At 35.9% G+C, this 26679-nt stretch overlaps 1 protein-coding gene across 1 annotated transcript; it reads right to left on the reverse strand.

Moving 5' to 3' along the window:
* Positions 1-13680: 13680 nt before the first annotated feature.
* Positions 13681-15577, reverse strand: LOC148173931 (zinc finger protein SNAI2-like). Its single transcript, XM_088036219.1, has 2 exons — positions 15443-15577; positions 13681-14868 (listed from the first exon to the last, which is right to left on the reverse strand). Exons 1-2 carry the CDS (start codon positions 15522-15524, stop codon positions 13970-13972), a joined length of 981 nt encoding a protein of 326 aa, XP_087892345.1. The 5' UTR covers positions 15525-15577; the 3' UTR covers positions 13681-13969.
* Positions 15578-26679: the final 11102 nt, after the last annotated feature.

The raw sequence follows: 26679 nt of genomic DNA on the forward strand, positions 1-26679 counted from the left end.
GTGTGCCTATTTTTTATCTGGACATGATAAAAATGTCGAAAATAAATTCAGCTTGTCCACCGTTGAGAGATTTCGTTGTTACATTTCCATCTACAATAGGATCGTTCTTTGCGCTTACGTAAGGCACCCTAGGCACTTTCGTTCCAAGAACCGTAACGTCATTCGATGGAGTTTTACAGGAAAAAATCTTGTGCCGAAATGTCAAGAAAAGTGACGCAAGAGGTTCGTTACGGGTTGGAAAGTACTTTCTTTAGTGGTCAACACTTTCTAGAGAACTGCTTTTAGTCTAGCTCAAATATACAATTACTGTCTGAAGTTTTATCGGCAGGAATAAAGAGTAAAAAGTTCACCACATTCTGAAAAGCAAAAAACGGGACATTTGGGAACATTAAGTTGACTGCAGTGACATATTACTCGGCTTGGACCGTGGGTTAAAAAGTGGTTTCGTGTCTCGCGAAAAATTCCGCGCGACCCTTTTCGTGTCGAAACCGTAAACCGTTCTCGCTCGCAAGTGTAAAAAGCGAGCACCTGCAGGGCTACCAACATTAAGCACATGCACCTGTCGCAAGGTCACACGTCCGATAGGAATTTCTAGCAGGTGAATTCTCTCCATTATTTATTTCTTATGCCAAAACAAAACGTATATTTTAGCTTGTTTAATATGCGACTGGGTTGGAGACGACAACCTGCCGCTAGGAATTCGAAGAGAGTGCCCTCTCGCTCCAAAAAAATTAATTCTTTTCTTTTATTGCTGTCGGACCAATTAGCAAGACCCACGTGAAATGGTGCGTGTTGGTGGCGATTCAATCACGGATGGAAAGATTGAGATCTAGTAGGCGCCACTTGTCTAAATATCACTTGGTGTGCACACCTCTTGCCATTGTTAACGTAATTGCTTGGATTTGATTTGAATTTTTACAGGAAAAACGCCGAAGCACAGGTGACCATTTCGCGGATGTGTGGGCTCTGACTGCACAGATCTTCCTCTGTCATTTTCCCCGATCATTGCCCCTTTGCCCACCTCGACCATATGGCTGTGTACAGGTTGCCAGCCGCCTTGATCCTCCCACTATTTCGCAATATGGATCACCGGGTAAGAGTTAACGACCGGTGCAACAGGGTATCTGGGTACGTTTTTCGTGAATTACGGTACTGGAAATTGAATGTTTTGCGGGGGACAATAGGGGTCAAGATGTTCTGACCCCGAGATGCACGATTTAAATGGGAAAAATTTACAGCCAACGGTTAGCAAAAACCGATATAAATTATCGTCGGGTTTTTGAAGAATTATGGCACTGGCGACTGTATATCTTAGCGAAATCGCTGACGACTTTCTCGATTTTTCTTTTTTTCGAATTCTGAACACGAGAGGAGAACGAAATGGCACAAGCTTGATTAATGCGCAAAAAATATCATCAAACTTTTTCCACACAAATTGGCCAAAAATCTCTCAAAGCTTTATATTCAAAGTCTCGCTTTCCTCGTCGATATCTTCCCATTGTTAGCGTAATTGTCTCGCATTAGATCTGGATTTTGAAAAGCGCCCACGGCGAAGATGTCTGCGCCGATAATAAGCGCAAATTTTGGCGAAAAGTTCCCACGTCCTGCGATTAGCGTCGCGCAAATATGGCGTTAAATCGAGTCGGCGGCGTGATAATGTCGGCATGAAGAGTCTTGTCCCTGGTAATGGGTCCATCGATCACGTGTAACATGGGTAGACGAGTGCAGAACTGCGCCATACACCTGATTAATAGTCGCGATGGCCCAAATGCACGCTTGCATGTCGCAATGAGACGCGCTCTCATTTAGAAGAGACAAAACCAGTGCGCTGAGCTAATGCTGGATCATCAATTAGTTAGACAGGAAGAATTGCATCCCACCGGACGACCTGGGTCAACAACTGATGGAAACAGAAGGATGCAGAGGCCACTTCAGGACTGTTAAATTAGAAATGGGTTTTGGAGGATTTGGAAGGATTTGGAAGGATAGGTATACTCTAATTGCTCTTTGCCCCCAGGTTCGTGTTATGACTTTCATGCGTTCAGACTTGCAGAACATATTTGCGAATCAATCAACGGGAACTCCTCCTGAGGCTCTCCTTGCAACTAATTTTATTTAGTGGAGATTTCTCTATATATCATCCTGTTACTTTGTTGATTAGTGATTCTAATGAACTCTGCAGTTCCATGGAGGATCAAAAAGGGTGAAAACCAAGATTGAAACCTTCTGGAATTACGATTTGTAATCAAAACATTTGCCTTTATCTTTGGATTCCCTTCTCAAGCGTTGCCTGCAGATGTTGGGATCAAAGGATTTATTGCTGTTACACCTCTTCTAATTCCGAGCATTTCATTAATGTCTAAAGTTTTCAAATCATCATTTACCAAAAACGGCGTTTAATGGCGTTAGACTTGAAGTGCGATTATTCTAAAATTGTTAGGAAGAATGAAGTTAAAAAAGGAGCCAATTTGTTAGTTGGCACCTCAGGTCGCTGAACGGGACCCTGTCTTTTACACCTCGGTAATTTCTTAAACGTGCACTATAGAGCTCACCTCTCCCATTCCTCGAAATGAAGGTCCAATTACAAGTTCATTACAAATTACAAATCGTCGCAAATAACTCCAACGACGCTTTAAGGCATAATCTGCGTCTTTTTTCTTGTAGCTCGAGGCATCTTTCAGCATCGGAGCAAATTTCATAATTAAATCGATTCACGGTCTCAGTGATTAAAGCCCAACCTTAACGAACCTCTCGAAATACCTCCGCAACAAAATGCTTAATTTAAACGAATCGAAATCTAGGATAGCCTGCGTAATTTTACGCTCTGAAATTACAGTATTTTGAATGAATTAGATATTAAGTTTAATGAACGCCAATGCACTCGTGATTGCCGTTGGCTCGTAAAAGAATTACTTAGCTACCATTAATTCTCTTCATCTCGCAAAATACGGCACGATTATTGCGATGTAGTGCTCCACGTCGGCGGCCGTCATCTCCGTCAGACGCACGATGCGGCTAGTTTTCGGGACGGCGGCGTTAAATGCGAAATAATGCTCTGTAGGTGGCAGCGAGAAGAAAAGCCGGGAATAAAGCGATTAGCGAGCCATAAATACGAGGTTTGGGAGGGTTTTCGCTGCCGTTAATCTTGGCATGTTGCGTGGAGAATCGCAAATTTACACCGGTCTAAGGAGAGGGCGTACGCAGAGCACATGACGGGTTAGACACCTGCGGGGAATTGGGTTAAGCAGGGCACACCCAGAGAAGGTCGGGGACGGCTAAGATCAAGTTCAATGTCTAGGGGAAAAAACGAGGCAGTTCTATTTTTTTCTGGCAAATTGCAAGAGCTTCCGGTTGTTCCATATTTGCGTTTCTTCGTGTTCCTTTATTCCTCTTTTTGCAGTTTAAAAGGTAAGAGGAGAAAAGTAAAGCATTTAAACGCTTTACCATCTTCGCTTGCAGCTCGTTAGCTAAATAACTGTTATTGACTGATAGGTAAGTTAGTGGTAGTGTGGGTTTACTAGCTATTATTTACAATTACGATCGACACTTTCAAAGTAAAGTTGGAACTGTCAATCAACAATTTAGATTCTAGTTTATAATTTTTTCAGCTGAAAGAAGGTTACAATGGATTCGTGAGAGCATTTTTGCCTGAAAAAACTCTGGAACCTCATTTTTAACAATAAAATATTTAACCTACTAACAAATCAAGTCACCTACTGTCAGTTGATAGCAATCACAGCCTACTCCGTTGAAGAAAGCATATTTTTTCTAATTAAGTGAGCGTAAATATTAATTAGATAAGATTGTTTGCAAAATAAATAACGAATTTAACCTTTTAGAGTCGACACTGATGGCAATCTGTAGAAACACAATAGAAAAATTATGTTCAAGAATTGGATGGTTTTCTCCTACGACAAGTGACGCCAAGTCGCGAAACCTACGTATTATCAGATTTTTTATTTTATTTAGTGTTTTGTTTGTTATGGTAACTATGTAACTATTCCCTTCCTCTATCTCCAGCTCTGTGACCCTTCGCCATATGGCGCGCCTGCGATCTCTTCAGATTTCACGGCGTCTCTTCTTCTTCGTTTTTTTAATTGAACATCACCTCCGAAACTGGACCGAAAGGAAAAGTCGGGCCAATTTAATTAAGGATGAGAACAGGTGCAACGACGACCTTGTCTTCCACCAGCAAAAATGGCGCCTTTTCATTCAGATCAGGTTGATGCAAAGTCTTTATTTAGCTGAGTTATTCGAAGAGCGCCTCAGGATGATATTGAAATTCTATTCCGTTTTCGCTGTTCCCATCGCGCCATCATTGTTGCTAACAACGAGGTTAACAGATGTAAACACCTGTTCGGCGACGCGCTTTATTAATTGGCGCTTTTCTGCGTGGTGGTCACCAAGAGGTGCTCGGAGAAAGCGGGGGCGGAAAAATGGGGGCTTTGGAGGCTGGGAGGCAGCAAACTGGAAGAAGGAAAAAAACAGTTGCGGGGTCGTGGGTGAAGGGTTATCGACAGTTGCATCGTTTCAGGAATGGGATGGCGCGCATACCGAGTGAGTAAATAGAGAAGCTACCAAATATTAAAACATCTCGGATGGAATTATGTATAATCACCAGGTATGTTGCAGTGTAGACCAAGTTTGAGCAAAATATCCAGTTCCAGTCCATTTATCATGCATAATGCATAATGCGAAATTAATCATGTTTAAGAAATAACCAAAAGCAGTTTATTCCCTAGAGAAGTCAATTTTCTTTTGATTTCCTGCGGGATTTCAAGCAGTGAGTGATAAATGAGGTTCAAAATCTTGTTCAATTGTACAATTTGCGGTTAGTCAATATGTAAATGGATGATTCTACATTAAGAGCTAAGTTTGGTGGCAATGACAAAGAATCCAAAAATATTGAAAATATAGTAATTGCAATTGTTGCAGTCAGAGAACATTTAAGAAAATTTTAAACTAATTCAAAAAAATTAATTATTGATTCAGTAATTCTCACGTTCGAACTTTGGAGGTTCTGCATTTTATATAATGTTGTTAGGACCACGTCATACAAATTTCTAAGAAACAGAAGAAGTTTTAGACATGTTTTCAAAAATGTTTAAATAAATTCTACAACACAAGCAGTTTTAATATCAGAAGAAAATTTGAAGTTTTTGCGATCTTTAATGCGCTAAGTAATTGTACTAGTTAAATTATAAAATCATCGGACCAGAGAGAAACATTCTAGAATAGTTATTTGTGTACCAAGGCCAGAAAGTGTTGGTACATGGCACAAGATTTTTTAGGCGACATCATTAATTTTACAAGTTAATTAATTTTTATTTATGATTTATTGATTTAATCATTTATATCTGAATAATTGTAAATATTTATGAATCCTTCTGAAAAGTTCATCTTTTCTTTATTTACATTTGCAGTTTCGGCATGTATAGCTTCACAATTTGTATGAATTAGGTTTGATGTGCTTTTTGATGTTGTTGCCGCGGCACTGCTAGACAAGTTCATAATTCAATAATTCAACACGTCTTAGTTGCTTTTTACAGCAGTTTGTCGTCTGATTTTACCTAAATAATTATAAAATTAAGGGTAATATCGGTATATTGATGTAATATGCAAAATTATGCATAGATGGTGCCACCATAGATCGGCCAAAAATGTTTGCGGCCAGAAAAGACTTACTTTTAGGCCGCTTTTGAGAGCTAAAAATTTTATTTTCAGTTTAAGTCGCCTAAAAAATTTTATTTTTACGACAAATTAAAAAATCTCCAAATTTAGTGTTGCTTTGTATAATTCTTTCTGTTTTAACATCAAAAGACTGAAGTTTAGATATTTTGCTTTCCTACATACCTACTCCCATAGATTGTGACAAATCACTGAACATTTGAACAAGTACGATTTTTTTTTAATTTTTATATTTAAGGCATACTAAAAATCCCCAAATTTTTTCGTTCCATCCTGTAACTATACCAGTGTGTTTATTAAAAGACCGAAATTTGAAAATCTTACGGTCTTGGATACGCTTAATAAGTGACTTATAAAATTTTTGAAGAATTTTTTTTTGAAATTTTAAATTACAAAAATTTAAATTTTTATTCGGTTTCAAATTATTTAGTTGTCATAATGTAAATCGGTAAATCTAGGCTGCGACTAGAGGTAAATTAGAAGCTTTTTTTGTTTTATTCCAAAGTTTAGCCCCTCACGTTTTCAAAGAGTTAATGAAATGGCAATAAATAATTTTTTGGACGGCAAGAATTTGAATCCGATTAATTTTAAATGCCTTCGTACTATTAAGCTTTTAATTTTGTTTTTCTGACACGAGAAGACAACCAAACTATTCATGCAGTCAAAAAACTTAAAATTCAGAAAATTATTTTTAAGTATAAACTTTTTTTTTTTTTTAATTTACACTAATATAGTGTGTAAACTGATTACATAGAATCATGCGTATTTTTTAAATTTTGGATTTGGAAGCGGTTTAAAATTGGAATTTTTAATAATTATTCTCCTGATCGTAATTTGTTTATTTATCAAACGATTTTATTTATTTTTGGGGCGTTTGATAAAGGAGAATATTCTTTAGATTTAATTTTGATAAAATTTTGATAGCCTTTCTATTACAGAGACCATGGAGGTTTAGAATATAAAGGTTCAGATTAAACAGGTTGGAATGTACTTATGTATTAAACATTCAAGTTCACAAATCACTTTTTTCGTTTTTTGAATAGAATCACCAAATATTGACTTTTTTTTTTGGTTCGTCCTTGGATGTGTGATATCAGATAGGTGTCGATCACGCGTCCTCGCTCTGGCAAAATGGTTTAGTGACCTTAAATCGTGTGACATCATTAAGGCATTTGTGCGCGTTCGCTGCACCTACGTCGAAGTGCCCCTTTGGTGCATATCGTGGTCGATGACTATCGGATGGGTGCGCGATGCCCATTTACATACAATGGAATTGCATCAATATTTTCATACTTCCCCCAAAATAAGGCTGTGACACAATAAAGGTCGCGCAGAGCCGCATGACCCCACGTCGCAGGTGGACGCAAAACGAACACAAGAAAGAAATGAGTCCTCGATGTTGCGCTGTCTTTGATCCGGGGTGATATAAACACTGCGCGGCGTCGGAAGATATCTGCATATGATTACAACTTCATCGATCCAATCGGCTCATTAATATGTATAGGAATGTTGCGGAGTTATTCTGACTTATGTAGATGTTGCGATTTGCGCGTTTAGAAGAGCGTTCCGATTTATTGGGTTCGAGCTTTTGACTTATGGAGTCGAGGCGAAAACGGCCTTTTGTGGAATATCGGGTACCATTGACCCCGATGGGCCAGACTAAACGTACATCACCTAACAGTTGTTCCCATTAACAATTCTAATGGATAGATTCGTCGGTTCCCATACTCGAAAAAAATCATGAATTGTGCATAAATTCAAATATACGCTATTAGATACTATCGGACTGATGTATTGTCTTTTAAAGGCTTACCATTAATTTTCACGTCCATCGGACGCGGTCCCGTTCAATTAATTATCACTTGCTGATGGCTCCTGACTGCTGATTGATGGACGCGCAAACTGGAACAGGACGCATCTTCTCCTGCAGATTTTTGCAAATATCAATTTATTCCTCTTCATAAACGAAACGTGATTTCAAATGTTGACCTAAAATGGTCAAATTCTCGCCAAATTCAAAGCAAACATTGAGCAACTGCATCAAATCTAGGCCGAATATGCCTTAAATGTTAGCCAACGTTGCAGGGTCAAAGGTTAACTAAAGTTTGCACAGTAAATTGCATTAATTAATCTTCATTAATACAGTGAACCATAATCACAATAAACAGTTGGAGATTTATGTATAGTTACATTTGCTTCAGGACAAAAAAATGCATAAACACTCGTGCTTTTGTGTCCTTCTACTATTGCTTGATCTCGCCGAAGATAACATCAAAATCTTTGCCAATCATCATAAATAAAACTGTCCTGCATTCAACAGTCTCTCACTTCCAATCGCTGATTATAAACAGGAATCAAAATTCACCCCACGAATCCGATTCAAATCTACGCACCGGCATCCTCTGAGCTTTCAATTACAATATGAAAGCTCCATCCTTCGCGATCCTCATTGTCCCGTTCACGTCCCCCTGTCTTATCTCCATCGTACTTTTAGCCAAAATATGAATGGTCACGCAACTATTTACATAGCGAATTTTATCTCAACCTCGAATTCTGGAAAAGGTTATTAAACTTGAATCGACACACAGTATTTGATATGAAAAAATACAAATACAAGTCTAGAGGATGTTACGGTCTGATATTTTTTATTTAATCAAGATTGTATGTTTGATCAATCGTTTGAGGTTCAGGGTCGATCAAGGGCTCGCCTTTTTCATAAGACTTCCGACTAAGGACAAATGTTTGCTCGTGAGACGGTCATTTGAGTCAATAAAAATGCAATTTATTGTTAGCTGCACGGCGCCGATTGATCAAGGACTTTGACGTTTCTGTGAAAAGATCGTGCGGGAAGGAAAGTGAAGAAGGAACCAGAAACATGGGCCAACTTAATTTTAATGCAGTGTCAATTTATTTTAGATTAAATGATCAAAAGTGACGTGTGGGTACACATATTAGTTAGCAATGACCTGATATAGTTTGTTGCTCCTAAAACGAAATAAGTATATTGCGAAAAAGTAGGATCTTTAAAAATCACCTTCAATTAGTTTACATTTTGATGGACAATGTCAATAAAATTGTTTCCCTTCAAAGGCGCAGAAAATAAAATACACAGTTCCTATTTAAATTAGATTAGATAGAAATTTACACGTAACCTTGGTACTAGAAGCCAAGAAAACCCAAAAGTAGAGCTGTTTGAACAATTTTTCTACGTAAATAACTTTGATGGTAGAGAAGATAATGTGGAAATCGCCGCTGTGTTTTCTGGTTTTGCTGCGAATGGCAAGGTCTCGTTCTTTACGACCTAGCTAATGACACTAATGCCATGGATTATGATCATTGATCAATTTGTTGCAAAGACATTATGGTAATAGTCGCCTACAAAACAATTATTGCTTCAACAACTACAGACCAGTTTTTTACTTGTGAGGTAGATAATCGCCGTAAAGCACACTTTCGTACAAAAATTTTGCACTCTTTTATAAAACTATGATAAATATTAAACATTAAACAGCATTCAACAAGACGAAAATTTATCAATAAGTCTCAAGTCAAAACTACCTTTTTCAAGTGCTGCTTATACTTTACTTCTAAAATAGTAATCTCCTCAAATTTTATCGTCATAACTTAAAAATTACCAAATATACAATTTTTAATAAGAAAAATTTTAAAAAAAATTTCTCGTCTTATAATAAAATTTTCTAAAGTCTTTATTTTTTGGTCTAAAATTGTGTAGGTACTTTTGTAGAGTAAATGAACAATTTAAAGGTAGTAACTTCCTAAAATTTCATTGTCATAATTAAAAAACTAACAAAGACATGAATTTTAATTAAAAAAAGTTGGAAACTTTTATTTCGCTTTAAAGTGAAACTTTCTAAAATCTTATTTCTCGTTCTAAAATTTTGCACTTTAATACAGTTAATAAGCACTTTAGATGTAGTATTCTCCTTAAATTTTATTGTAATAACTTAAAAACTAACAAAGATACGAATTTTTTAAAAAGTTGAAAATATTTGGTTCAGTCTAACTAAAACGAAATTTTCTAAAATCTCTATTTTATGTTCTTAAATTTTGCACTTTGGCACAGTTAATAAACACTTTTAAAATGCTAATTTTCCAGAACTTTTTTATCTTGACTTAAAAATTAAAAAAAAAAATAATTTTATTTAAAGAAGTTGAAAGTTTTTGGTTCGTCTTAAAATGAATTTTTTTAAAATCTCTATTGATTGTTAAAAGATGTAATATTTTGGAACAGTGAATGAAAACTTTAGAAATAGTAACCTCTTCAAATTTCATTGTCATAACTTAAAAACTATGAAAGATACGAATTTTAATAAAAAAGTTGAAAATATTTGAATCAGTTTAAAACGAAATTTTCCAAAATCTCTATTTCTTGTTCTAAAATTTTGCACTTTAGTACAGTTAATAAGCACTTTAGATATAGTATTTTGCCCAAATTTTATTGTAATAACTTACAAACTAACAAAGATGCGAATTTAAAAAAAAAATTGAAAATATGTTCTCCTATTTGATTCGGTTTAAAACTAAATTTTCTAAAATCTCTATTTCATGTTCTAAAATTTCGCACTTTGGTACTGATAATGAACTCTAGAAGTAGTAACCTCCCCAAATTTTATTGTGATTGATAACATGATAACCTAAAACTAACAAAGATAAGAATTTTATTTAAAGAAGTTGTAGGTAAGTTTATGGCTTGAAATTTTTGCCTAATTTAGGACCTAAAAACATGTTGGCTTTTCAAAAAACATGTAATTTCTAGTTGTCCAAAACGGAATACAAAAATGAGGAAAGCGCAAGACTTGAGCGTTAGTCTAGTTTTGGATTTCCTGTTTGCTCGAATAAAAACGAAAACTATAATTTGCACCTTCTCATCATCTCTCCCGATCATTTTTGAAAATTTACACCATTCACTTTAGCCTCTCTGCCACACAATGGTCTACTATCGTTAAAAAAACCGCCACAAAAACCTGCCTTTTGTTTCGTTTCTTCCGTATTGAACTAATTAATTCAGTGTTTTTCGAACGACTTGAAAGCATACACAATTGAGCATTGTTGTTATTGTTCCATATAGGTGTATCAAGAGTTCATTTACAAGGATGACTGTGAGATATCGACGGAATCGAATTTTTCGCGCAGGGATAGCTAATCCTAGTTTTTACTTGCGATTTTTAAACAAGCAGTCCACCTGCCTACAAAACTGACCTCATGTGAGTCATTGCAATCAGTTTTTGCATTTTGCATTATTCATAATTGACCTTTTTTATGTGCAAATCTCGGACTGAATATGCGATCGAGGTTTCTTAAAATTTACAGTTGAGGCGAGGATCTTTGGAATGTATTTAGACGATTTTTAGGCCCGAGTGTGAATTTGGGCAAACTCGTGAGGACGATAGGCATCACTGCTCGTTAGAACTCTAGAATTCCGGTTAATGTCTCAATTTTCATCGAATGAAGAGCGCGATTTGAGGATGGTCTTCAGATTTAAGATCCCCGAAAAGCCATCAATTACCGGCTTCGAGGGCAGCATATCTCATGGCATGTGCACCTCGCCATAAACGTCCAGCGCGTAAAAAGTCCAGAAGTTGAAGATTTACAGCCGCATCGATCTGTTTTGTGGAGGCTGTCCGGTTTTATCGTCGGATAGAAACATCAATTCATATTTCGTGTGGGTTAATCGGGAAAAATGGAAAAAATCCTCCGGAGAAGTTGGCCATTGTCTCGACTTCCTCGATGCGCTGATTCAGCAAATACCTGCCAATTTTTGTTGGCGGATATTTTTTCGGATTGCGCCACGTCACCTCCCACGCCGTTTTTTCTTCCTCCTCGTAATTTAAGCTCGTTAATTGGTCTGTTTTTGTAATAAGTGAATAAAGATAAAGGCTCGTATTGTGTGGTTAGGAGTTCGTGACCTCGTGTGTGGCGAATGTTTTATTAATGATCTGTGCACTCATTGTTAGTAGTTAGCTAACAATTTGTTCAAAACTACGCTAGTTATGTTGCCCGAAACGGCCGCTTTTGATTCGAGTAAAAGGGTGTCGCAACCCTGACCCGCCATCCTTCTGTGCAAATGAAGACTTCAGGCGTGTTGTGTTGTGTCGAAGACACTTGCCGACGATTCAGGAAAAATCTTTACATGAATAATGCAACCAAAAGGATTGATTAGGATGACTCATGAGATTTGCATTGTGGGCTTCGCAGGTGGATTTTCACAACTTTTCGGACGTGTTTGACATCGTGGGAACACCTTAATCGGAATAATCATCGGAAATAAGTGTGCAATTATTCAAATCACCTGCGCACGAAACGTGTCCAAATTTTTAAAGCTGTTGTGACTTCAATAACAAATCTTGCAAATGAGTGTTTAACTCCCCTAATAGGTAAACACATTTATGTACATATTTGGGCGCAAACAAGAGCTTAAAAGCTCAAAATGAATAAAATCCAGATAAGCAAATGAAAATTGCGCCTCTTGGTCAACAGCATCATTTCACATTTTCTTCCGTACATCTGAGGCGTCAAAATGACCATAAACGTGGTTTCACGCAGTGTCGGTCATTTGTTAAAATCTCCTTTTTTCTGCCACTCTGTATACGGCGGCGACACAAAAACTTTATGGCCGACTCGCTTCATAATATTGACGCCGGAACAAGGCTCTACCGGCGGATAACTCGTATCATATTTATAATTGGTCACACTGCCCATACAAGTCTAAATCAATTTATATATTCAAATATAATCACATAAACATCGGTGTAGTAGACGGTGCGGAGTTATAATGGACTAACGTGAGTCATGCCAGTCATTATTCCGGCCATACTATCATCCTTAATGTTGGCAGAGTCGTTAATGCAAACGAGGATTTACTATATATGTATTTGCGGGATTTCTGGCCACCTGCTAATTGGACTGTTTTGCTATTACGTAACGGTGGCTTACGGGACGAAAAATTTTATGGGAAACTTCGACCTTATTCAGGTGAAAAATGGTAATGAGCAAATTGGAGTTCTACTTTTTAGACAATCGACTTGCTTTCACGATTAGAGAAGAGTTATGGGTGGTACAGGGTAGAGTTGACAGGTCGAGCACATTAAAATGGTAATTTCGCGAATTCAGACTTGGAGGACGCGCTTGTTCGAGATGGTCCAGATCGGTGAACAAACGGAATTTTTGTAGACAAACGATGAATTTTATAATTAGTTTTCTTTCGTGTGGGTTTTATCGCGGATCGATGGCCTCGTTGTAGTTCCGTCTGCCAAAAGAATAGAACTCAGGTACATTTCCTAATCGGCCGCATAAGCAAAAATTGTGTCTTCTAGGTACCAAAAGAATTTTAATCTGTTTACTCAAAATATGTCGAAATACGGGATTTAAGCTTTTGGCGATGTTTACCAAACACTGTAATTATTTTTGGATTTGTCTAAAATTGTTGGTTAGGTATCCAAATTATTAGCAAGGTAAACAAGAACTGATCCTTAAATTTTATTGCTTATTTTACTGAACATAAACTGAAAAAACAAAGCAAATAATTAAACATTAATAATTATTATTAATATATAATAATTAAACAAATTAATAATAAAACTTATGAAGGATCAATTACGTAACAAGCTTAGAAATCGCTAATTAAACTGATCGTGAATTAGATTATTAAATTAATATCTGGCATTTACTTTACAGGTCATAACGTCAAATTTAATTGTATTTCAAAATTAATTGCAAGATTCTCCAAGCCGGTTTTATGTGTATTTATTTTCAATATCCGCAAGTTATTTTTAGAATTTCCTTTAATAAATTTATCAGATATGTCATGATATCTAATAAGAGTTCTATTTTTTCTTAAATTTTATCTTACTAAGCTAATTAATTGCAAGTTTAATCAAACTAATAAATATTTATTTATTAATTTAATAAACCAAAGAAAATTTTACCTACCTTTCCTCGAACTTTTCAAATCCCAACTTTCAATAAAACACATTTGGAAAGTTTTGTGACTTGTTTTATTAAATAATAGTATAAAATCTGCAATATACGTTCAATAAGACTAAGTAAGGCACTATACAATGGCATAAAAATAACGTATTGACTAGAAAACAAGACTGATTCAGCCTGTGTATTTACAAAAATATATTAACTTCTCTTAATCTACTATTTACAGCTGGTAGGAATATTTGTACATTTCCGTCGTGTCAGTCTTCGCAAAGGCACAATTTACCAAACAACCAAATACTGTGAGGAACAGGAATGTCTGACCGAGGAAACGGCTCTAGTACATCTTCTCCGAATGTGGTGCTCCACCGCATCCACCTTCGGCGTGTTTGGTCAGCAGTGACATCCGCGAGAAGGTTTTGCTGCAGGATGGACACGAGTACTTCTTCACATCAGAGTGCGTCTGCAGATGCGCCCGTAAATTCGACCGGTCCGCAAAAGCGCGGTTACAGTACGAGCACGAAAACGGTTTCTCTCCAGTGTGAGTACGAATGTGTCCTTGAAGCAACCAAGGCCGCGAAAACGCTTTTCCACAGATTGTGCACTTGCACGGAAGTGTGTGCGTGCGAATGTGCATCTTCAGCGCTCCCAAGGAAACATACACCTTCTCGCAGAACTTGCAACTGAACGACTTCTTCGGGCCTTCACCAGCGGCACAATGGAACTGGCGGTGTTTGGACAACCCCGAAAACGTGGAGTAACTCTTTCCGCAGTCAGGGCACTGGTGGCGGGCTTGGCGGCGCTTTTCCGATAAATCTTCAGGCGCGGTGGTCGGAGGCGGCGAGGCGGACCATGCTGGTTCCATAGGGTACACAGGACGTAGAGCCAAAGGTTGAATCGGTTGCTGGTGGTGCGGCGGCGACAACGAGCTGTCGCTGTACGGGGAGGTCGGACTCATTCCCCATTCATGAACAAAAGGGTAGACTGGGGGGTAGAGTGGTGCGACGCTCCGGTGCCACGTTTGAGGGGCATATTCCGGGCTGATGGGGGCTGGGTATGGCAACTCTGATTTTGGGTAGAAATGAGGCGATGGGGAACGGACTGGGGGTGACGGAGGTGGAGATGTTTTCACAGATGAATGAGGGGACACTGGGGACAAGGAGGATGGCGAAACTGAAGCCAGGCGACCGGTGCGGCGAAGGTCTTCAGGTTTCGTGCTCAGGTTTTCAGGCTCATCTGCAAAGAAAAAATATTATTAGTTATTTTGTTATTAAGTGTAATACAAAAATAAGCCTCATAAATTTGAGTATCTAGATATGATATTAATCGAAATACAATATTTCTAGATTAGAAGATAGGAACTGATTTCCTGTCTTTTTTTTTCCTGAAATAATCGGAAATGAATAAAAATCAATTGATGTTTAAGCCAGAGAAAATTTATAAGAATTAATTTAGGATTTTCAATTTTAAATTACTCCAAGTTATGTATTTACTGCTCCTCAATAATTTTTTATTGGTTAACAAATTTGGCAACAAGAAATAATAAACATGAAGTAAGAACTTTTAAAAAAGTTTAAATGTAGACGAAACAATTGAACAAAATTTATAAAATTTGAGGTAGGTAAGTACACATTTAGGTACAATTTTTTTTCCAAATTTTTGTTCATAAGAACATTTTAAAAAAACAGTTTAAACTTATTGTTAGAATCAAGTTATTTTGAAAAAGATCGAAATCTGCAATGAAATTTTGGTCCTTTTATTTAGGCACTTTATGCAAGCATTACGTGTACACCTCAGATCTGCAATTTACCTGGTATATCATCTAAAATCTGCACTGGTCTCTTCTTCAGCGGGCAATGTGCGTAATTCTTGGCCATGGTCATATCCAACATCTCACAACACCCACAAACACATGAACGACACTCTCTCGCTAAAGCTCGAACAGTTCTGCTGCGATCCTGCGGTCTTCCACACTAATAACCGTCTCCCCACTCTCGCTTGCACGTGCCGTTGGACCAATCACAATCCACAACCATCCGAGCACCCAATCGACACTCACTTGTTTTCGAGAGGGGAGAAGCAGGTGTGCTACCGAATTCTGAAACCGTATTGTTAACCGGAGCGATTTCTCGCCGCCGCTGGATTTGTGTTTTTTAACAAAATCGTGTTTCGCCACTCGCGATTTCGCAAGGGCAATTGCGTCAGGAATGGTGATTTCAACGGGAAGTGAGGAGGGTGGTTGGGGGTGTTTAACGGTCGCTGGCGCGTGCTTTACCGTTTTTTTGGCGCGGTAAGACAAGTGGGGCACTTGCATGCTTTATCGATGGCAGGTTTAATCGAATTTAAATAAATAACACACCTTGCGAGTCTTTGGATAAGTTTCCGTTCTTGTGTCAATTGAGCACCCTTTGTTTGTTTAAATAATAAAGGGCTCTTTATGCAATTTGTTGATACGGAGTCGTTTGTGGGAATCTTTGAGAGGGGAATTCTCAGAATTGGGAGCCATGCAATTGCGAAACATTGAAACACCAAAGATGGTTTACGTTTTACAGTAAAAATTTCATCGGCGCATCCAAATAATTTTTAAGTTACACAAGAGTCTCATTAATAATTTCTTTTGGGTAAATGTGCCAAATTTTATCTTTTACCTGTCAGTAGAGCAAGTGATAATATAACGCAAAAAACCCAACATTGAAATCAAATAACAACAAAATCTCGAGTACTTCCGTAAAAGCGCGGGATTTTCATTAGATAATACTTACTGGAAACAGGCGTTCTCCTTTATTTGTCAACTATAAAGTTTTAAATTAATTCCGAGTATTCCACTCCGTTAATCCCCTATTAATTCGACGTGTTACTAATTGCAGTCATTTTATTAGAAATTTAAATCACACCCAAGCATAATTACAGTGTCATTAAACTGGTCGAAATAATTAACGATGTCGCTTGTCGTGAGAATGATTCCCGCCCCCTTTACCAGATGTCCAAGTCGGAATAAATTCGAGATTTTCGTATGGGAGATATTTTCATTCTTGTGGGAATTTCATCCTCCAGGTGCGAATATTTTTAGGGGCGCTTTCCGGAAATTCCAACAGTAAAATTTACATTTGTTTATTCACTTGCGGAATTGGCGTGCTTTTAACACTATAAAATTGCCATGTGTTGCATGGATGCGGCATTCTATCGTCACGTTCTGTGCAAAAGTCGTGAAAAATTGAAAATTCAGGTACGGTGTGGTCGAGTGCTGGCGACCAGATGTAACCTGGGAAAATATAACTGATATAATTGTTCGAAAAATGGCATCTGTCGGTAAAGGTGTTCGAAGTTTCGACACCCCTCGTGACATACGATAGTCGGTGTTTAACGCGGAAAATCAGATGCTGGATAATTATAGCCTAAAAGGAATAAATGATGGTAATAATGAAATGAAAGCTATATTTGAAAGGTTAATGCATAGGCCAAGTTACGTGTGCTAACGTTCATAATCTTTCGATAAGAATCCGAGAATAATAAGTGGGAACAAATTGGGAGCAGGGAGCAACAAGCCAAAGCGTTGCCGCGAAATTCACATGACGATTTTGACGAAAATGCCGGTGGTAGTCAGCTGAAAAATCCGATCCGATTGCTGGCTGGGACAAATTAATGACCACTAATCTGATGTAGGACATAAGTAGTAGCGGCTCAGAATAGTTCGTGAAAAAATGTGGTCTTAACTTATGCAATTTCTTCTTTTTCTGGAGCTGTCTTTTCCACGTTATGCAAATTCCGCCGTTAATATGTGTACGTGCGCCAATTACTCATTCGTTCTCAATTCCCGCCATTAGCGATAAAATTATTTATTATTGTTTCCCGCTCGTACACTTCAAATATTAAAACAATTACGCCGCAGCAAATGTCAATCTCGACATTATCGGTTCAGCGGAACGAGACAATAATCTCCTTCAACTCGTTACTAATGGAACTGTCTTTCACCCCGCTGGAAATCAATCGTGATCTGCATTTAAAACGTTTATTGTATTTTTGCGCTTGGCACCATTAAGGCGTTTATTTATCAAACAAACCGAAAACGTCACCTAAAATAATAGCAAAAAAGGTCAACCGCGACAAATTCTTATATCGCAAACACTATTCCAAACCAGCGTCTCGGCGAATAAAAAACTACTTATTAAATCAAGGGTGCCTGGAGTCGGCAATTCAACCAGGTGTGCTCTAACTTGCCGACCTGGTTTCGCTGCCAGGTGCTCTACATAAAAATAAACCACGGACCCCTTACACCCTTTATTTTTTTGTATAAATTATAAATCGCGGCTAGGATCGGGTCGTTCCGATAAAATGACCCGAATTTACAACCAAAAGGGCGCTAACCAATTAATAAGTGCAGATTCAGCCAACTTTCACGAGCAAAAACTTTACTACTTTCAATCCAATTACGGAAAATGCTAAATTAAATCTGCTTGGAGGTGTGCTCCTGTAAACGAGACAATAAAAGCGCCGTAATTGTTTGTTGAGAGGAAAAAGCAATTGCCAGCAGTAACGCTACTGGCCGCGAATAGCGGAAAATGAGTAATTTTCTGTAAAAATTTATAATACCTACAACGTTACGATTAGCGAAAAATTAGTTTGAGGAGCTTTGAAATTTTCTGCTTTGTTGGTAACCTTGTTAGCCAACTATCATGATGATAACACGAGTCAACAAATATTGGAAAACTGATTTTGGATTTCGGTCTTTCAGCAAATTGCAAATTCCTCCCTGTTATATAGGGTCAATATTATAGGATGAAAATCTTTGAAAAGAATTTTTCCAAATTTTATTTGAAACACAATAGGTAATTATTACACACAAATACCTACCAATCTGTCAGAAAGTCAGTATAAAATGCGGAGATGGATGTCACTAAAAATTTATTTTTTGCATCATTATTTTCCGGAGAAACTGGTGACAGCAACCGATAAAGACATCATAAATCATAAAACATCTTTAAATTTATTTAAAATAATACATATAAAAATGCGATCAACAACTTTTTTAACAGTTAGAACCGCGAGATTTATTGAAAAAATACAATTTTGTAGGCATTCAAATTAAATTTTTTAATAAATCTTCGAAAGTTAGGAAAATGTTTTTTTTTTCTTAAAATTACTTCATATTTTGTCATGTAACTTCTAAATGACAAGAGAATAACGTGTTTGACATCGTCTTAGAATGCAAAAATTTTAACCTTTATTATGACGTACCTATTACGCTGAAAAATCATGCAAAAAAAACATCAAAAAGATTTTAAAAACTGAATTTTTTTTTAGTTTTTCTGAAATATCTTAAGTCTCCCGGCGCCTTCTATAATTCGTTAGGAAGCTTATTTAATTACCTTTTGAATGATGTATTATAGTTTCCTCATTTTGCAAGTTATTAAGTAAAACTGAAAAACACAAAAGTAAAGTGGTGTACCACTTAAAAAAAACTTATTTCACATTTTTTTTTTAGTTTTGGCCTGATGAAACAAATCAAGCGGTTACGGATTCAGAATCAGGAGGAAATTCTATCAAAATACCAACATAATTTAGAAATTTTGGGCCACATAATTTTCCTTAACAATGCAATTCGAAGTTTAAAATCGTTCCAGAATTGAATAAAATTTCTGAAAATCTGTAATATGTTGCAATCTTCCGTGTTTTTGTTGAATGTTTCGTCGACTCTCAATTTCCAGAGTTCAAGGGTGAAAACCCAAGCCATCTGTTCTTTGTTGAGCATGTGTCTGCGCGAAGGTGTTTTCGGAGTATTTATTAGTATTAATTACCATGACTCATCTATGGTCGATTGTTTATGGATAACGAGGCGTTGAGCGCTGGGTTCGAACTTCCTCGAATTAATCTTTATGCACATCACTCCCTTTTCCATTCGTTTCCAATTTGCACTAACCCAGTGGTCAATTTCGGTAAGTTACGACGCCATCAACGGCGAATCGCCTTCGTTTCAACTTGTAAATGTAAATTGTCCTTTTGAATGCGCCCTTCGAGCATAACAAGTAGTACAATAACCGCGTAATGCACGTGTTTTGCCTATAATAATTTTAATCCGCCATCTTAAGGAGTGGTAAGTAGAGGTGTGCGTCATAACCGGATGTCTGTTCCGGTCCATGCTCATCTCAAATGGTCCATCACGTTTGGCTGGAGCAGGTTAGAAAAAAGGAGTAATGTTGCTCCCATTCATTCCAAACGGGTTTTTTGCATACGTAATTGTATTTTTATTTTATTCAAAGAGGCTGTTTTGCCCAGACCAACATTCATAACGTCAAATACGGCAATAATTTTTATGTTAGGTACAAGGGTTTGCATAATTTAACCAGTGACGGGAAGATTTTCGATTTTTCAGGTTTCAGGGAGACAGGTAAAATACGCTCCGGACAGAACCTGGCATAACGGTCGCGCATATTTATTTCATCCTCAACAGTTTAGATATAGGTAAATACAGATAACTGAATCTCGCAAATATAAATTTAGACTAGCGAATTTTAGGTCACCAGATAGTAATTCCAAGAAGTGGACAAAAACACCGAAAATTTCTCACAATTTACCCTTTCAGTTAGACTGAAATTCTGAATTAAAAACTACTTACCTATTAGTTACTTACTTTACTTTTGTAGCTATAAAATTTATATTTGAAATTACTTAAATTATTACCAGATTAGGGAATATCATGAAAAAATATTGATACTGAAGGTGTGATCTGACTGACTGCAACAGTTGTATATTTGTCGATTGAACCCATAAAACAAATACCCAGGCTAATATTTTGTGGCAAAAAATAAACATTAGCAGTAGAAACAGTACCACGTCTTAGAAGCAACATCATTTCTGCATTACCTAAATTAATTAAAAAAAAAACAAACTCACTAAAAATGGATCAATTTTCTTTTATTGGCGACGTTCGGGTACGGGTTCCGCATCAAGATAACATTCATTGGGTTCCATTAGCGTAGCTAATTTCAATAATCGATAATTGTTTACTCTATGTCGTAAATCAAAAGTCTGAAAAATATTACTTTATGGACTCCCACACTAGTAATGAAGGACTTTCCACGGGCGCGCGTCGGTCATTGAAAATCTACCGTACAGCTTTTTTTTATTTTATCAGATCTATTTAATTTCCGTTATAAAATAGCGCTCCTACACAAAGTCGTCACGTCTTCAAATGTCGGTTAAACCAACAAAGAGTTTTGAACCTGATGGAAGCAATTAATACAGGTCACGTCGCTGTCTGAATCAGAAAATTTCAAATCCAGTTATTCTCCAAGAACAAAACGTTTCAAAAAGCGCATTGTAGAGTTAATCCGCTTCGAAAAAAGTACAGCAATTATAATCTTGACATTATAAATTAATTTGGGGTTTTGTAAGCGCAACGTGGGCCGTAATTGATTTATATAATTTGATTTAATTTACTTAATAACATGCCTTCCATCGCACGAATTAATGGTTCATTGTTCATTATAAACGAAATGTTAATACAGCTTTATTATTATTTTAATACTTTCACTTTGGTAATATCTTTATTACGTGCGACGTGTTTTTCTTCCTAACGATTTCGTCCACAAAAGAAGCTGAGGATTGCAAGCGACCAACGACGCACGATGGTTGGATGAAGAGGCTGCATATTTACTACATGCATGGACGACATACCCAAATACCAAAGACCATGGCTTGGCGACAGATAAAGTGCCAGAGATTTTTAGAATGCACCTGCCGTTTCTTGCGAATATTTCCAGGACAAGTGGCTCCCAACCCTTTTAAAAGTGAAACTAAGCTTTCAAGAAATTGCCCAGAATGGAAAAGGATTAACCGCTTCAAATAACTTTGCACAAATAGACCACAAAAGGATAAAGATATCGGGCTCCATAACTCAAGTCAATGCGAAAAAATTGGGTCAAAATGAAACTTTGTACCTTCCAATATTCAAACAAACTTCGTATTTACATTTTTTTTTACCCAATCATAACCGTCATACCTTTATCAGTTCCCTAAACCGCATTTCGTGACTGTACTCAAAATGACTCAATCTACCTGAGAAAAAATAACATTTAACGACATTATCATTGCATTTTTGTTATTCTTCCCGACCCCAGTAAAGCCATGAGTCACCGATAAGAACAAATCGTGATCCTTTATCGAAGAAGAAACTAGGTGCTCTTGTTGACTCAAACCTCATCATGATATCTTATCTACTTCTTAGCGAAAGCACGGCAGATGTCCGTTTCAAGATGACACTTTAACCCCCGAACAAACGATCCTCGTTGCTATATTTGGCCACTTTAGGGGCGGCGAAACAAAAGTAAACATCTCGACGCACGCTTTAAGACACACCTACGCACGTGTGCGCAAGCAGATGGAGGGTGATGGGGAAAACCATGGGTTGGCTCGTGGTCTTTCCAGAATTGACTCAAGTTTTTTAATTTGGGGATATCAATAAGCAAAGACTCAGCTGTCCAAATTTTGAGTTTTTTTTTAATTGGCAAATTGTTTGGATACGAAAAATATTTGCTTGATAATGATGTGGATTTTTGGGGATTTTTTTCGCTGCATTTCCTTGAAGATTAAAAAATGTTATTGTAATTATTGGTTCTAGATTAAATGACATGTTATGTTTACCAGAATTGTGTCATTTAATTTCGCGGTTTCATGAAATGCGCCCATTAACTAAATTTGTCTTGAAAATTATTATTGTTAAATCATATTAGACCCAATGATCTTAAAAAGAAACGAAATTCTACAAATTTCCAAAATTGAGACTTCCACCTATAAATGTAAACTGTGAATTCAAGAGATTATAATTAGAAAAGGTGCAATCAACATAAAGATTTTAAAAACTGCTTCAAAAAAATAGAAATTTTATTAAATTTTGAAAGCGTATATTATTCACAAAACATAAAAATCAACTTTAGATTTTTGGTAAATCAGAGTGTACTTGGCGAGCTGCATAAATCGAACTCTCTATGGGACTGTTCTTTGAAATTTGTTGTTAATGTCAGATCGATTATTTGATGTTAGGGATGTGTTAAAGATTCAAATGATCCCTCTTAACGTAGAAATTATCAATTTCTTTAATTTTTCTCGCACAAAGTAAAATTCAAGTCGAATTTGAAACTTTGAAATTGAACTTTTGACATTAGAATTGCCCATTTAGTTACCACTCTCGCCATCTGTCACATTTTATGTTTTGTGAATGGATATTAACAATCGAAATAAAAAATTCACAAATCTTCATGATTTATAGGATTTTGTAAATAAATTCATCATCACAGCGTAAAGAAATAGATAATCTGACTAATTCAAGAAATGGAAAAAAACTTAAAGTGCATAGAATTGATATACCTACAGGGTGATTCACGAAGTGAGGTAAATATTTAAACTAGGGATTGTATACGTTAAATACATTTACTTGGCACCAAAAAAAAAATTTGAAGCGTTATATCTTGGGTCCTTTTCTTCAGTAATTTTATTTTTTTATTTTTTTAGGCCTCCCCATATTAGGGACTATTACTGGTTTAAATATTTACCTTACTTCGTGAATCACCCTGTATAGGTATAATAAATAATATAAAAATATGTCTAAAATAGATAATTTAATAAAATAAATTACGTAAACACGTCAAAATTAATTATTGATATAAAACCATCATATTTCTCAAACCATGGATTTTTTTTGTTTAACATTTTAAAAATGCGCTTTTGTGTAAGTTTTGGCTTACATATTAGGAAATATTTACGGAATTAGTTTGAGTTGGCACCTCTGCAACTCAGAAGTTTGACATGTCACATAATAAATTAAAAGTTCAACTGATTCTTTTTCAGCTTTGACAGAATTTTTCTATCTAGCGCTTAGTGACAAAGATAATATCAACATGCATTTGAAAACATTACAAAATTATTTTTTAAATAAGAACCAAATAATTATAGAAAGAAACACAAAAAATTATGTATTCTCGCGAAAAGCTCATGGCGAAAGCTCGCTCACATGTTGCTCTCCGAATACCGCTCGTTTCGCTATAATGTTTTTCGGTACTTGTCCCGTAAATAACTATTACCAAATTTTAAATTTTTATAAAAATATTGTTTGTTTTAAATTTGGTTAAATTTTGTGCGAAATAATAAATTAATTGTACTATATTTCCCTATTCAATATTTTTTATTGTTTCTCTTTTTTATCTTATTTTAGAAGTATGTACATACATGCATACTATGTAAATTGTACTTCATGTTTGACTTTCCGCTTCTTAATAATTATTCATAATTATTATTTTCCGTGTTGTATTCGCCAGTTATTTTATGTTCAGCATTTCAACTTTTATTTTGTATTTTCTTTGATAGATTAAAATAAAACACAAAATTCAAAAAACCTTTTTAGAAGATGATAACGTAGATTTAAAAAAAAATGGCAAATGGCTCGCTGAAGAGAAAACTCAGAAAAATTGTAAGGTATAATAAATAAATAGAAGAGAATAAAACGAGTTAGATAAACTGCCAAAATACAAGTCAATAATAAATATGACCCCATTTGAATATTTTTCATTTTTATCTGTGTTTGAAAGGCTGTCCGTAATCTATTAACCGACATTTAAAATTTAAATTGTAGGTTTATCTAACATTGTCCCTAATGTAATATTTGCAAAGTTATTTACGCAATTTCTATTAAAAACGAGATACCAAATTATAAACTGTCACAACTGATTCAAGGTTATCTAAATAGTAGAAGAAAATTCCGAAAGTTGCCAACCACACACACTGGGATAAATACTCTTATCAAAATCAAATACTAACCTGACAAACCCAAACAAGTGATAATTTCACGTGCATCACGAAAAAACCGAAGTTTCAACACAATTCTTGTAGCGAGTCTCTTTATCTAACTTAGCACCTGATAAATTAATTGTTCATTAAAAATTTGAAGATTTTTTTTGTTATAGACAGCGCGGCTCCGAGAAGACGAAACCATAACGATTGAAGTAAACATCATCTCGCGGTATTTTCTTTTTCTCGTCATTACACTTGATGAATCATTATTATCGAGGTGTTTGAGTTTTTCCGTGCAAGAACAAGGCGGTAGCCACACTCCATAAATAACGCCGCATTCCACGAATCCGCGATTATTCAAATATCATTGCCATTCTTCTTGTCTGTAAAAACGCTTTTTTCCCCTACCGGTATAATAAAAGTAGCGTTTATGATTTTAATGATGATTGCGCAACGTTATTTACGATCAAGTCGGCTTAGGAATACCGAATTGAGTGGCGTGCTCGCAATAGGAAAGGTATTCCGTATTATCGGCCATATTTATTATTTTCACTTAAAGTGTAAGAGAGTTTAACGAGCGGACAGCCGCTGAACCAACATAAGTATTCCATTATATCATAGGGAACAGGTGCTATTATAAAAATTCGGCCCACGCATGGTTCCGATCCAGTGCTTCGGCTTACACTGAGACACGGCTAACCACTGCGGTGTCAATGCGATATTAATTAGAGACGTTTATGTTATGGTGTTAGCAATACGGATGCCAAGGCGCCGGTTATTAGCTTTCTTAAGAGGGACGACATTTTTCAAAGCAGGTAGATTAATTAGAATGTAATAAACCACCTTGTAAATATCTAAATCTGAAGAATGTTATTCAGACATATCTTTTAGATAAATTGCTTTTTAAGGATGTAAATGTTCTAAATGTGTACTAATCGTGTAAATTATGGGGGCTTTAAACCTCAGCGGCTTGGAGCTACCTATTTAGTTAAGAGTTCAGCAGTTTTATGCAAAAGAAGAAAAACATTTTAGAATTTTTTTATAATAAAATGGAAAAAGTTTTTGAATTTGGATTAAAACTCAAAAAAGAATCCGTTTTATTGGCTCTATTGTTTTTATCAAAATGATTCTTATAACAAAAAACCTATCCAAACAATCAAGTCTATCGTAATTTGTCATTCGTTGGCTAGAATGCCCACAACTGTTGATGATTGGACAAGTTTTTAAGCTAATTGAGTCATACACAAAAACGAAACAATTCATTGGATTGATGACAAAAATTCACAAAATAAAAGAAATTGAGTTCTGATTTGGTTGCATGACATTTTCACGGGCTTTTGCTTATTGAATGAAAATGAAAAAATGCTCATTTAGGAAAGTATACATAAATGGCAGAACAAAAAAGAAACAAATTTAGTCATTTTATTTAACTCAGTGACAATCAAAAAATCTGTTGTTTTTGTCAACAAATGATTTTTTATGTGGTTCCAAGCTTCTAAAAAATTTAACAGAATTAAATGTTAAATATAAAAAAAATATTACTTTTCAGTCATGTTTTCTTTAGATTTCCATTTTTTCAGATTCTATGAGCTCCTCACATTTTCTAATTCATCAATACATAACCAATCACATCTTCTAATTCATCAATACATAACTAATAAATTTACCATTCATTGTTTATTATTTATTGTGTTTTTTGTATGTTTTCTTTTTTTTAAGTTGTAAGATTTTATCGCTTTACTAGCATTTTAATGAAACTTTAAACATCCAGAATAAAAATTTATTTAGAAACGCTTGATTTTTCGGACATTAAATGAGCATTTTGAGTAATCAAATCTGGAAGCAATATAAATAATTTGCGCTATGCGAATCGTTAAAAAGTGACTAACCCAACAACCTCAGAAAACCGCTAACAAATTTTTGACTTTACACCTCCTACATAAAATTCCAAAAGTTGAAACTGTGAGAAAAGTGACGCTAATAATGTGGTTAGTTTTAAATGTTCTGTCACAGACCCCCAGCTGTGAAATTTATTTGAAATTTATTAAAGTATATAAAAGAATCCTAATAAAATAGTTATAAAACAAAATATGCAGTTTTGTAGTTTAAAAACTTAATTAATAAACTGTCAAAAAAACTATGAACTTTGTAGTCTTCATTTTTTGTTTCCTTTAGATTTTCATGTGTGTACTTCTACTCAATCATTTTTAAATATTTATGGGTACTACATTGTTCCGGTCACTTTCTCGCGGCCTCTTTCACGTG

The sequence above is a fragment of the Gnatocerus cornutus genome, chromosome 5 (genome assembly GCF_029298725.1).
Source record: "Gnatocerus cornutus isolate USDA-ARS CGAHR chromosome 5, icGnaCorn1.1, whole genome shotgun sequence".
Taxonomy (NCBI): Eukaryota; Metazoa; Arthropoda; class Insecta; order Coleoptera; family Tenebrionidae; genus Gnatocerus; species Gnatocerus cornutus.